Source organism: Anomalospiza imberbis, chromosome 10, assembly GCF_031753505.1.
Source record: "Anomalospiza imberbis isolate Cuckoo-Finch-1a 21T00152 chromosome 10, ASM3175350v1, whole genome shotgun sequence".
NCBI lineage: Eukaryota > Metazoa > Chordata > Aves > Passeriformes > Viduidae > Anomalospiza > Anomalospiza imberbis.
This window is the reverse complement of record NC_089690.1, coordinates 12,623,454-12,635,997: the sequence shown is the minus strand read 5'-3', so window position 1 is coordinate 12,635,997 and position 12,544 is coordinate 12,623,454. Positions and strand designations below refer to the sequence as shown.

Genomic DNA, 12,544 nt, shown 5'->3' with positions numbered 1-12,544 from the left:
GAGCTGCAGGACACAGTCATGCAATGGGTGCAGGGGTCTGTCCATCCCAACAAGGGACTCCAGCACTGAGTTTTCTCAGGGCCAGCACTGGTGTGGGGATGGAGCCAGTGCTTTTACTGGGAGCTGCTGCCACACCATGTGCACACATAGGAAATACTCCTCTCCCCATCCTTCCCATACACTCTTGGCCCACACACTAAGTCACAACCTCATGCCCTCGCTGCACATGTTCTTTTGCTGTACACCTTTATCAACAAGCAAGTCCCTAAGACTCTGTAGCCCAAGAGCAAATCTGGACCTTCTTTTTGCACCACTGCCACTTTTACAGCCCTGAACCACACATGAGCTGCCTGGTTCCCTCAGGCTTTGGGGACACCTGTATGGGGTGGCTGCTCCCTTCCTGCAGCACTAACAGGCACTAAGAGGAGCAGGAAGCCCTCAGGTCCCTGTGGGCAGGGATGGCACTTGGCCCAGCCAGCACAGCTCCTGCTTCAGGCCGCTTTCCCTCCTGCAGGCGCAAGTCAGGAGCTGGCTTCCAGCTCTGGCTGTGCATGGACACTTACAGAATTAAAATCAGTCTCAGGCTGATCTATTGCATCCCAAGGAAGTTCCTACACTCCTGTACATCTGTCCTGGTGTAGGGAAGCTTTTGTTCTAGTCCATGGGTAATAGCCATTTCTCAAGAATAATTATGTCAGAGAATGCAAGGTGTGGCATGTGGATAATGCATGCATGTCCTCACGCCAGGTCTCTTTACACTGAAATACACACCTGACTAGTATTCCTGGGGTGCAGCACAGATAGAAGCATTTTTAATACTGTCTAAACTAATCACTCCTAAGATCTCCCAACTGGTTTGAATGAAACTCACCATGAATGGTATCTCTGTGCTATTTCATACTGTAACCATGTATTGCACCAAAGTCAGAGCACTGACCACTGAATTTATGTCATTTATTTACATTTTACAATGTAAATTCCAGTCTGGCAAACACTTAGGCCTGTGTTTCAATGCAAGCTCTGTGTGCTTGGGCTCGGTGGCCTCAATGCAGCTATTCACAGGCAGAGCCAAACACATAGGCCAGTGTCTTTCTGCTCTCAGCCTGGGAGGAGGGATGAGACTTGCTCTTTCAGAAAGGGTATTCTTAAAATTCTCCTCTGACCTGTGGTGTGAGATTGGAGGACTCAGAGATATGGGATGGAAATGCTGGGCTGGCTGGTCAAGAAGTCCTTCAGGGCCAAAATGCTGCCCTTGGGTCTTCCTGGTGAATATATAAAACATATATAAAACAGCCTTGAGGCCTAAGAGTGAGGGATATCTGAGAGTCTTAGGCCACCCCTGAACTCCCTGTGTGATTCCTGGGCTCCTGGTGCCCAGGAATGCAAGTTGCTGACTTGAAGCAGGCTCCAAAATGCTCTGGCAGCAGGAGAGCACACATCCCTGCCAAACGGCTTCCTGCTTGGCTGGCAGGACAGCATAATCTGCAGGAGATTTCTTAATTGCATTCCTTAATGTAGCAGAGGCTGTTCTCTCTTTCCATGAGCAGAGCTGCAATTGCCCCCTCACTATAAATCTGTGTCATGAGGAAGATGTAGATTGTATATAGGTCATAGAAAATAAAATTGTATAACTGCATTAAAGTATGCCTGAGCTAAGAGCTGAAATATGGCTTAGCTGCAGAAAATAGGGCTGTGGGCTTTAAATAGCCTTACTTGGGCATCTCTTGGACAGAGCTGGTGATGCTGTGAACAGATCACCATGCTTCCTCCAAGAGAACAGAAAATCCTTTTGCAGAAAAAAGCTCTCTAAACATGCTTAATGACATTTTTTAGATAATTTACAGTATGTTTCAATAGGCTAAATGTTCCTGGTTGAGAAAAAAGCATAATGAATCCACTGGGGAATGTGGGAGCTCTCCTCTGAGAAGGGGATGCAGAGCAGGGCAGGTGGGGTGCTCTCTGGGCTGGGCTCAGTGGAGCACAGAGGATGGGAGCAGCACCCTGTGCTGAGCCAAATCACACAGCCAGGTCCCAGCAGTGCCCACAATGCTCAAATCTGAGTGGGCATTCCCTGACAGGGCCCACAGGAGTCTGGTAAATGCACATGGGATCTGCTCCTACATCCATTGGAGATGTCCTACTCTGCCCCCTTAGGCTGTGCCCTCCTTGCTCCTCTCTGTGAGGACAAACCTGGCCAAATGCCTGCTCTGCCTTTACCCAGGCTCTGCTGTGAGAACCCAACAGCAAATGCATCAACAAGACTTTTTAAACCTTATTCAGCAGCATCAGGCAGTCCTTCATGTGGGGCACTGGAATGTAGCACAGCCCCAGGATTATGGGCACTGCTTAAACTCTGGTTTTTATGGTGAGCACATCCACAGGGGTGACATGGCACTGGGCCAAAGCTTTGTCACTGCTCCAGATCTACAGTGTATTTCTGTATACAGAAACCTTGTTTTCCTTCTCTCTGTTTTGTTTTTTCTACATTCTGAAGAGTAAATATCCCTCTGGCTTCTCTCTCTGCAGGGATTCAGATCTTGGTGGCAATGCCAGTTAGGCTGTGGAGCCTCCCACAGCACAGCCAGAAACACTGCTGGTCCTGCATGATAGGGACTGTCCCTTAAAAAATAATACCCTTTTTCGTTTTCTAACTTCCTACATTCTGTCACTTTGGCTTCTTGTGTTTTGAATACATTATTGAATAACTTCCAAGGTGGAGAGCTACTCACTAATTGTGTATAAATTAATCACAACATCTTTTGTGCACTTACATGGGACAAAGTTCCCATGTCCCAGAGGCCAGTTCATGCATCCAGAGTCTGATTACTTCCTTTGCTGTCTTAAGTGTAATTAAAAATTTTACACCATTTTGCATAAACAGATTTCAAAGCACTTTTTGCCACTCCTACAAACAGAGGAAAATTCCCACCTGCTTTTCTTTACTCTGTCTTGTCTCATACTTGTTGATTTTTTTTCTATATACATGTTGCAACTTGTTGGCCAACACAAAGCCCCATTTTCTGGAGAAGAGGAAGAAAAACAAAATGGAAGGCACCATGAAAGGTAGTGGCAAAAGGAAGAGCTGTCCGTGCAAACAATGTCTCCATGGTGGGAGTCTCAGCACTCCCAGGTTATCCTGGTTCTCTGCAGCTGCTGAAATCCCAGCTGGAGCCCCAGTGTGGTACCACAGCCTTTCCCTGGGGAGCCAGGTCCCCACCAGGCCTGGCTGGCTGAAGCTGCTCTGTTTCATAGGTGCCAAGAGGTGAACAGAGGCTGAAGCTGCTCTGTTTCATAGGTACCAAGAGGTGATCCCTGGGGCTTGCAGCAGGACAATCTCACTCCTGCACTGAGCCAGGTCGGCTACAGGTAGAATGTCACAGGTGGAGTGGCACTGCCCTGTGCTAGCCCTCTGCTGGCTGAACTTTATCTGCGCTTCCAGCTTGTTCTAACAAGGGGGTTTTCTTTGCTGGCAGCACTCAGTGCTGTTGCATCGTCTCACTGGAGCCAGACGAGCTTTGTCTCTGAAGCGGACGGCTGTGAGAATATCCCAGCCAATGTCGTCTGTGTGTAAATGCCGCCCCCCCGTCACCCCGCACATGCTGTGGGGCTCACGCCACCTCACCCCGTGTGCGCTCTGCACCCACTCCTGCCCAGCCCCCACTCACAGCCCCCCTGGCCTGCAGGCAGCGCTGCCCCATGCTCCTGCAGCCCCCGTGGTACCTCAGGGTCCGTGTCCTGTGCACAAGCCCTGCAGCCTGCCCTGCAGCTGCCTCAATACCCAGAAATGTGGGGGAGGTTTCATTCTTGCGTGAAGCATTCCGAGCGTGTCTGGTGCCCCCCCGCTGCCTGCCCTGGTTTCTCCACAGCTTTCCTCCTTCCCGTCCTCCCTCCCCTGCTCCAGCTTCCTGCCCTTTGATGTGTGGCCCCTCCTCTGCTCCAGGGTACAAACTGCTTACCAGGTGGAGATGATGCTCCCACCCTACAATTAGGTGCAATTATGAGGTTATGCTTTTCCCCGAGCCCTTGCTCTGGAGTGGCTCAGAGCAGACTCCTGCTGTGGGCTAATGACAGGTGAGACATGGAGCAGGCTCTGGTCTGTGCAGGCGAGTGGTGCTGGTGGTGCTGGAGGTGGAATGCCAGGAGGGTCCTGGGGTGGCCACTGAACATGTCCTGGCCAGCTGGCCCCAAGCAGGGACTCAGCTGCAGCATCCCAAACCTGCTCCTCTCCAAGAGATGAGCAGCAGATACCTGGGTGCTTCCTTCTGTGGTCAGCCAGAGCCCAGAAATGTGCCCCTGGGGAAGGTGCAGCCAGTGCTTGTGTGGAGACGTCCCAGCAGCGGCAGCGAGCTCAGCTGTCAGCTCTCATCATCTGTGCTTCAAGCTGTGCAGTGCCTTGGCACCCATGGGGTGCTCCTTGGCTGGCAGTGGCCAGTGGAGAAATAGGGCTGCACTGCAGCTCCTGCACTTCTGAGGGTGCTGCCTTTGGCTAGACATGGGATTTCTTGCAAAGATGGGGTTTCTTCCAGCATTGTTGGTGCTGGCTACAAGGGGGGTGATGGCTATAGCTGAGCCCACCACACCTGTCATCTCCACCCTCACTGGGTCTCAAGGAGTGTCAGCTCCTGCTGGCTCCTCACTTCTCAGCATCCTGGCCATGGCCCACTCCTGCACACTCCTGCAGCAGAAGTTCCATGGAGCATGGCTGGATGAACACCTCGTTGTTCTGGTGTGACTCTGGCTCCAGCGTGCCAGGAGCCAAAATGGCAGTGCCCAGACCAGGGCTGGCACTGCAGGGCAGCCCTTGGGTACTAGGCAGCACCTGTAGGCCAGAGCAAGCAGGAGCCCCTCCTGCTGCAGCAGTGTAAAAGGCTTCCTCAGAACCATTCCTCACAAGGGCACATTGCTGCCCCCACAGCCAAGGGGTCCTTGCTCCATCCCATAGGAAAATGTTCCATGTGCAGATGTGGATAAGCACACAGGCACACCTCCACATGCAAAAGTTCCACTGTGGCCAAGCTGAATCTTTTGCAGGACTTTCTCCTCTGATTACTCTGCAGGATGTGGGCAGCTGAGCTCAGGAGAAAAACTGCTTGCTGGTGTGCAGTGCATGGGGAATCCCACCAGTGCACTGCAGCATGGCACCACTTGTGCCATTCAGGTCAGGGTCTGGCCAGGGATTTCCTGACTTCTAACCTGTTTGTATTGCAAGGGGTGCAGGTGAATGTGGGGCTTGCAGAAAGTCTGCAGGATATCTCTGACTTTGACATGGGCAGCCAGAGCAACCCCATCAGGGACATGGGTGGCTGCCAAAGCACTATTGAGCTGTATGGAGGCAGGGAGAGCCCTGCATGCTCCTCTGCCCTGTGCCAGGTGCTGTGGCAGACCATGGCCCATGTGCTCCCCTGGGCCATTCATCCCCAGCTGGTGCTGCTGGCTCTGCTTTGGATGAGCCAGGCACAGCTCTGGTGGTCATTGAGGTCCTAGGACACACCTTGGCTGTGCTGTGTTTCAGGGCACACCTCAGCTGCATGGCCCTGGAAGGGGCAGGACTGAGTTATCTGTGGTGCTTGGGGTGGCATTTGGGCAGTCAGGAGCTCGTGTGTGTGTGTGCATGTGTGAGTAAGGCATGCAGGGCAGCATGTAAAAACACACCTGGAGAGAGAAAGTCTCAACAGAGATTAGATTAAAATGTAATTAAACACAGAGAGCTTCCTGTCAATTACTCAGCTCTTCTTGCATAACTCTTGGGACCCACTGCCTTCACACATGGCTGCTCTGCTGTCAAAGGCATTTGCTGGGCACCTGTTGGAAAAAGTGCCGGGTCAGCAGGGAATTAATTGCACCAGCATCTTTCCTTGTAATAAGGTTTAAAAGTCTAGAAGAAACTGCTGAAAGGTCTTACAGGTCCTCAGACAAACCTGTGATGCACTGCTTCATGCTCCTCATGTACTCGCAACAAGTGACTGTGGTGGGGACAAGGACATTGCCATGGCCTGGAGGATCTCCAGGGCTCAAGTAGGAGGCAGAGGAGGCTGCATGTCCCCCCTTGGAGCATGGCCATGGCTGCTGCTGGAGCAGAGGGTGCAGGATGGGAGCTGCTGCTGGCCCCAGCCCCTCTCAAAGGCTGTGGCATTTCTCTCCTTCCCCTGCCATTTGCACCCACCCAGGCTTTAGTGAGTGGCTGCAAGTCAGAGAGCTCTGCAGCTGCAGGCGATACCCAGACATGTGGGGTGCCTTTGTTTGCCTGGGTGAGCAGCCAAGTTGCAGCCCATCTCCAGCTTCGTACCAGCTGCAGATCTAAGGCAGCTGACTGGCCTGCCAGAAAACCTAAACACGTCGAGGACCAGGGAGTGGCTTGTTCCAGAGCTGAATAATGATAATCCCAGCACACTTATAAAGAGAAGCAGAGAGCTCACCACAGAGCTGTTCCTTGCCACCCTGGTCCTCTGCGGAGCATCACTGCGCCTTGTCCACCAAGGTATGTCTGAATTGGGAGATTCAAAACGGGGACTGTCTGTGTCTGCAGCAGGGCCTGTGCCTGCAGCTGGAGACACACTGGGCTTTTCTTCTTAACTTTGGGAAAATGCTACCGCTGCTCCTGTGGAGGAGTTTCCAGCCAGGGAAGTGGAGCAGCCCAGTGCTCCAGGGTCTGTGCATGCCAACCTGCCCCAAGCAGAGCCCAAAGTATGTGGGCAGCATTCTGGCTCCAGCAACTGTTTGGGTGTGAGCAGCACAGCTCCTGCTTCTGCTCTGCAGGAAAACCTGTCCTTTCCCTCCTCACCCCATGCTTTTGGTGGTCTGTTCATATTCTATTTGGTGCTGATTTGAATCTGTACTTCCCCACCTTGCAGTGCTGTGTATATCCTGGCACATAAAACCCCTCCAGAGGCAGCTGCACGGTCTCTCCCACCCTGTTGCAGTGTCAGGCAGCCCTGGCTTACCTGGGGATGTCCCTCCTGCCATGCAGGTGTACACTGCAGGTGTGCAGTTCTCACATCCCTGTCCCAGGGCCCCAGCTCTCTTCTGGCTCTGATTTATGCTCCTTGTGCTCCACCATTTTAAAGCAAACATCCTGCATTTCCCCTTGCCTCAGCTTTGGACAAACAATGATGCTCCTGTGGGTCCTTGGACATTTATCACCCCTGCATCTTGCTAGGTGTCCCATGTGGGTGATGTGTACAAGAGTTCTCACCAGGCATTACCTGGCTTTTCATGGAGCTGCTGGGCACAGCCTGAGCACAGGCAGGGTTTAAGGCTGTTTTGGGCTTGGGACTTCCTTGGCACTCCTCTAATGATTCTTTCCTTCTTGCTGTGCCCCTGAGGTGCCCTGCTGCATGTCCTATCCCTCGGGCTGCATTTCACACAAAGCTCTGCTCCAGGGAGGCCCCAGCTCAGCTGTTTTCCTTCTGCCCAGGTGCATTTCCCACCTGCATCCCAGTGCAGCCATGCTGGGCACAGCAGCGCGGCTCTCGGTCCTGCTCAGCCTCTTCAGCATTGGGAAAGGCCAGATGTTTCATATGGGACCATGCCCAGATCCATCAGTTCAAGAAGAATTCGATATCAACAAGGTGCGAAAAGTTTTCTAAAAATCTCATAGGGTGTAGCTAGCCAAGCTAAGCGGGCATGGGACTGACTGCAAACTGCCTGGGTGCAGGGGGTGGTGGCAGGTCTGGTCACACCTTGTGCCACAGCTGCCAGTGTGGGTCTGCAGCTCTGCTCACCCCCAAAACCCCAACCACCAAGGGGCAAAAACTGTGCTGACAGAGGAGCCAGGCTGCTCTGCCTCAGCTCACTCTAAAACATCTCTTTAAACTTTCTTCTGTCAGTATTTGGGGAAATGGTACGAGATAGAGAAGCTGCCCTCAACTTTTGAGAAAGGAAGCTGCATCCAGGCAAATTACTCATTGAAGGAGAATGGGAAGTTCAAGGTGATCAACAAGGAGATGCTGTAAGTGTTTGTGTTCGGGCCATGTCCTCACTGTGGCAGTGGCACACCTCTCTTGCTGTCCTCGGTGTTCATTTTTCTCTAAATAGACTTTGTCTGGGGCTGAGGGTGCTGGGGGAGGCAGCTGTGGTTGCAGTAGCTCTTCTGAGAGATATGGGTCTCTGATTTCTGCCAGTGACCTGAGGATCACCAGGTCTCTGTCTCATTGTCCAAGGTGAGTGATAAGAAAATAGATCAAATGTATATGGTGACCTCAGCATAAAATAGCCTGGATATCCCCCCTGACTGGCTTGTCAGCCCCAGAGATGACTGAGAAGCTAGATGCCCTGTGTCCTGTTCTGGGGGTATCAAGGAGCTGGTCATGCGATGGCAGCTACCACCTTGTGCCCCTGCATGCTCAGAAGCACCTGTGTCCTGTGCTCCTCTCAGCTCCAGAGTAAAAAGACACAAGGAAAAGGGGCAGGGAAGGCGAAGCACTTGAGTAATTTTTACTTAAATATTTGTCAGCCTATTTCTGGAGAATTTACCTTGCACAGGTAGTAACTGCTGTGCAAGGGAATTAGAAATCATTGTCAGTTTAAATCAGTAGTGAAGTGTATGTTTTTCCCTTTATTAGGGAATTAGGATAGTTTGCAATTATCCTGAGTCCTCCTGCATTTTTAGACAGAAAGATGCAGGTATTAAAGAATCTGTTTCCATCACCAGCCTGTGCTGTTGTGGGCTGCTGCTGTGAGGGGCTGAATGGATGAGAGGGAGCGAGCAGTGAATGCAGTGCTGTCCCCTGTGCTCCTGGCATGGCATGGGGACTTTGTTCTGGCTCACAATAAGAGCAGCATAAGAACACATCCCTTTTGTCCAGAGCAGAGCAGCATCCCTGCTGTTCACGGCGTGCCCAGCACTGTCTCAGCAGCTCCACTGCTCGGGCTGTGCCTGGCAAACAGCTGGACATTCATTCGTGCCTGCATTAATCTGTGTGAGATTCATTCAGTCATTGCCGTCACTACTGCAGCAGCCCAGGACCCTAAAATATTAGGGATATTTTGGGTGTGCATGGCTCCAGCATCAGCCCCTTGACCTCTGCTGCTGGCAGCATTCATTCTCCTCCTTGGCTGTTCCTGTTTTGCAGGGAAATGTGAAACTTTCCTTTCTGATAGGCAGCATCCAGGTCTTGAGGCATCTGTGCAAAAATGGTGTTATGAGCTGGGCAGCTCAAGTCTTAGGGCTTGCTGCCAGCAGGGCAGTGCTCTGAACGAGCAGCCAAAGAAACCTTGGCTCACCACACAGGTACAGGTAACTTGCGTGCAGAGGAATGTGCAGTGACCTGGAAAGAGCACAGGTGATTAAACAGAAGTGAACACGTGCCTTCCACAGCTACCAGGAGCTAAGCTGCTCCCTGGCACATCCAAGATCATGATGGGATCCTCCCATCCTCCTATGCTGGGTTCCTCCCACCCAGTGCAGAGCAGTCTTGCTCTCTTTCCTCTCTGTCATTGTCACCCTGACACCAAAGGACATCCAGCTGGCAGGGGTACTTGGAGAGATGCAGCCTGGGATGCTGGGGTGGTTTAACCTGAGAGACCATCTACCCAGCTGCACCTGGCCCAGGACCTGCTGTGCCCTGAGTCTGCTGAAAACATCCTCAGGGATGCTGGGGTTTACTAGTACCTATTTCAGCCACCTCTTGGCAGGTAGTTGTGTTAGGAGAGATGATTTAGTGGAAGTGAAAAAAAAAAAAAAGAGATCTCCCAGTTTCCTCACCTTTATTTCTCACCTTTGTCATTTTCCCCTCAGTGCCAATGGCAAAATCAATGAAGCTGAAGGAGAACTCATGCACATGGATGTAAAGCAGCCGGCCAAGCTGGGCGTCCGCTTTAACTGGTGTAAGTGTGTGGTGGGAAGTCTCCCAGTGCCCACAGCAGAGCTGTGCTCTGAGCATTGTGCCGTGGCACGAGGGGTCAGAAACTGCAAAGCGAGGGGTGGAGCTCCCCATATGACTTCAGCACAGCAGCAAAGGGCTAAAATAGATGTTGTGACCAGCAGGCAGTAGTTTGGTGACACTGAAATACCATTTACAGCAACAGTCCCCTCAGTGGTGGAGAACTCTTCACCAGCAGATCTCAAAGTACAAAGATCAGCAGCCTTGATGTCCCTCCAGGTCATGTCACAGATGGGGACAGGGAGGTGGGGAGGTGGGGGAGGCAGCCCCACAGTGCTGCAAGAGCCAAGAATAAGCTTGTTTCTCTGCACACTATGGTACAGCTACTTGCCCACGCTGCCTCTACGTACAAGTGACTTTTAATAACAATTAATAATATGGTTTTGTTAGCTTGTTCCTTCCCTTGTCACTCTAACACTCAACAGGGGCCTGCTGAGGTGCTGTGCCATATTGCACAGCACTTTCCTCTGTCTGCAGTTTCATAGCTCTCTTTTGCAGAGGGGTTATTTGGAGAAGTGGCCAGATGAGGGGTAATTGCAAAGGAAGTACAAGACTGTTCCATGAGCACAGCCAGACTTAATTCTGTGCTGCTGCAGCATCACTGGCAGCCCTTTCACCTGCAGCATGTGCAGCCCCAGCCACCTTCACCGGGTTCGAGCCCCAGAGAGCAGCTCTGGGCTCAGCTGGCTCCCCGAGCCAGGGTTCCCCATGGCAGTGGGTGGTGGTCTGTGCTCCTCCTATCACCAGTGTCAGCTCCCAGCACTCTGGCTCCTTCCTGGCAGCCAGCACCCCCACACTGGTGAGGCTGGGCTGGCTTTCATCAATCAGCCCAGGAGAGCTGTTCAGGTCATAGCTTTCCAGAAAGACCTTCATAGGGCTTTGTGTCTTTCCCAAGCTCCTCTGGGCAGGACAAGGAGTCCTGGTAGGCTTTTACAAATAATAGCTGCCTGTACTGACCACAAGTATGCAGCAGTCAAAGTGGGAACAGCCCCAGGATCTGTGTCTGGGGTGCTGCAGAGCTGTCCAGAGCTGGTTACACACGGCAATCACGGTGCCCTCCTCTCTCCTAGTCATGCCTGCTGCCCCTTACTGGGTCATCTCCACTGACTATGAAAATTACTCCCTGGTTTACTCCTGCACTAACATCCTCTGGCTCTTCCACATGGACTATGCCTGGATTCTGTCAAGAGCTCCTGACATGCACCCAGAAACCGTGGAGCACCTGAAGAGTGTTCTCGAGTCCTACAAGATCGACACCGAGAAAATGATGCCCACTGATCAAGCCAACTGCCCTGCTGAGATGTAACTCCTGGCATGCAGTGACACAGCACCAGACCAGAGATAATCTTTGTGCTTGCTTTATTATCCATTAGAATTTCTCTGTGTACCTGAGAAATTTAATAACAGTAGTTTCCTCTTTGCTATCAGTAGTTTGCCAGCCCAGAGGTACTTCTTTCTGTCATTCCCCATGTCGCTCTTCCCCCTCTTTTTGTCTTGCTCTGACTTTTGCAGCATAACTGACTGAGTCAGTGCTAATGGGTGAAAGAAAGAACCCCTGAAGTGTAGACCTGAAACTCTGCTGTTGCTGTGAGTCCTCCAGTACATGGATGGGAAAGTTGTGATGTGCAAGTATTAGTCCTGGGGAAAAAAATCATTCATCACACAGCCCTATGTTCGTTTCCAAATTTTGTCTTGATGTTTCTGGGCCTGCCAGGAATCTACAGTGTCTGAACTACACTGTGGGCACTGCTTTAGCAGCAGCAACATCCAGACATGGTGGGTCAGTCCTGCAGCCTGGGAACTGAGGCTGGGGGTCTTGAAAGTTTTCCAGTGCAGGGCTGTAGGCCCGTGTTGCTGCTAAGTCAGCAGACCTCCTTGCTAGAAATCAGATCTTGCCCTTTTAAATCTAAAAATGTCCAGAGATTCAGCATCAGTCCATCACCGATGTCTATATGTGTCCTTCTCTTGCCTCTAATGAGACTGGTCTTGCCCTCCCAAGGGGCCAGCTCTGACTGTATTTGTAAGCAGACATAAAGAGATGGGGCTGCTCCCTTGTTCTTGTCTTCCAGAGGCTTTTCCCTGAACACCAGGAGACAGCAGGCTCTGCCTGACCTCCTCCCCACTGCTGTTGCACGTGCTGAGTGCCCGATGGTGCTGCATCTGCCCTGGCAGGTGTTCAGCAGGCACCGCGACAACTCTGCTTGAATAGCATTCATGCAACTCATTAAAAAATGAAATAAAAATACCTGCTTTGGGCCTTTTGTACCTTCCCAGCTGCACAGCTTTTGCCAGCAGGCTGGGGGGCTCAGTGTGTGGGGCCTGCCCCTCCTCTGAGGCCGCAGCACCGCCACAGCAGGGTTGCAGTGAACATGACAACCACGGCTGAAGGGAAATGGTTTGTTCCAGGAGCCTGGAGATCTTTCCAGCTTTCCAGGGTTGGATGTATGGGCACCCCCAGTCGTCTGAGCCCTGACAGCAAATTTGTGTTGTGGCTTGGGCTGACAGTGACCCCCATCTCCTGATGCCTTTACTGACATGAAGAAATAATGACAGGGATGTAGAATGCTGTAGATCTGCAGGAAATATTCTACATCTATTTTGATGGGACCCTGGTGGTGTGGGTGTGCTGCAGAGCGCTTTCTTGCAGTGGGAGAGCTACAGGA

At 51.8% G+C, this 12,544-nt stretch overlaps 1 protein-coding gene across 1 annotated transcript; it reads left to right on the top strand.

Annotated features, from left to right (window-relative positions):
- Positions 1 to 6,338: 6,338 nt before the first annotated feature.
- Positions 6,339 to 11,311, top strand: APOD (apolipoprotein D). The gene is made up of 5 exons (XM_068200720.1): positions 6,339 to 6,478; positions 7,415 to 7,568; positions 7,827 to 7,948; positions 9,737 to 9,825; positions 10,952 to 11,311. The coding sequence occupies exons 2-5, from the start codon at positions 7,446 to 7,448 to the stop codon at positions 11,185 to 11,187; spliced, it is 570 nt and encodes a 189-aa protein (XP_068056821.1). The 5' UTR covers positions 6,339 to 6,478; positions 7,415 to 7,445; the 3' UTR covers positions 11,188 to 11,311.
- Positions 11,312 to 12,544: the final 1,233 nt, after the last annotated feature.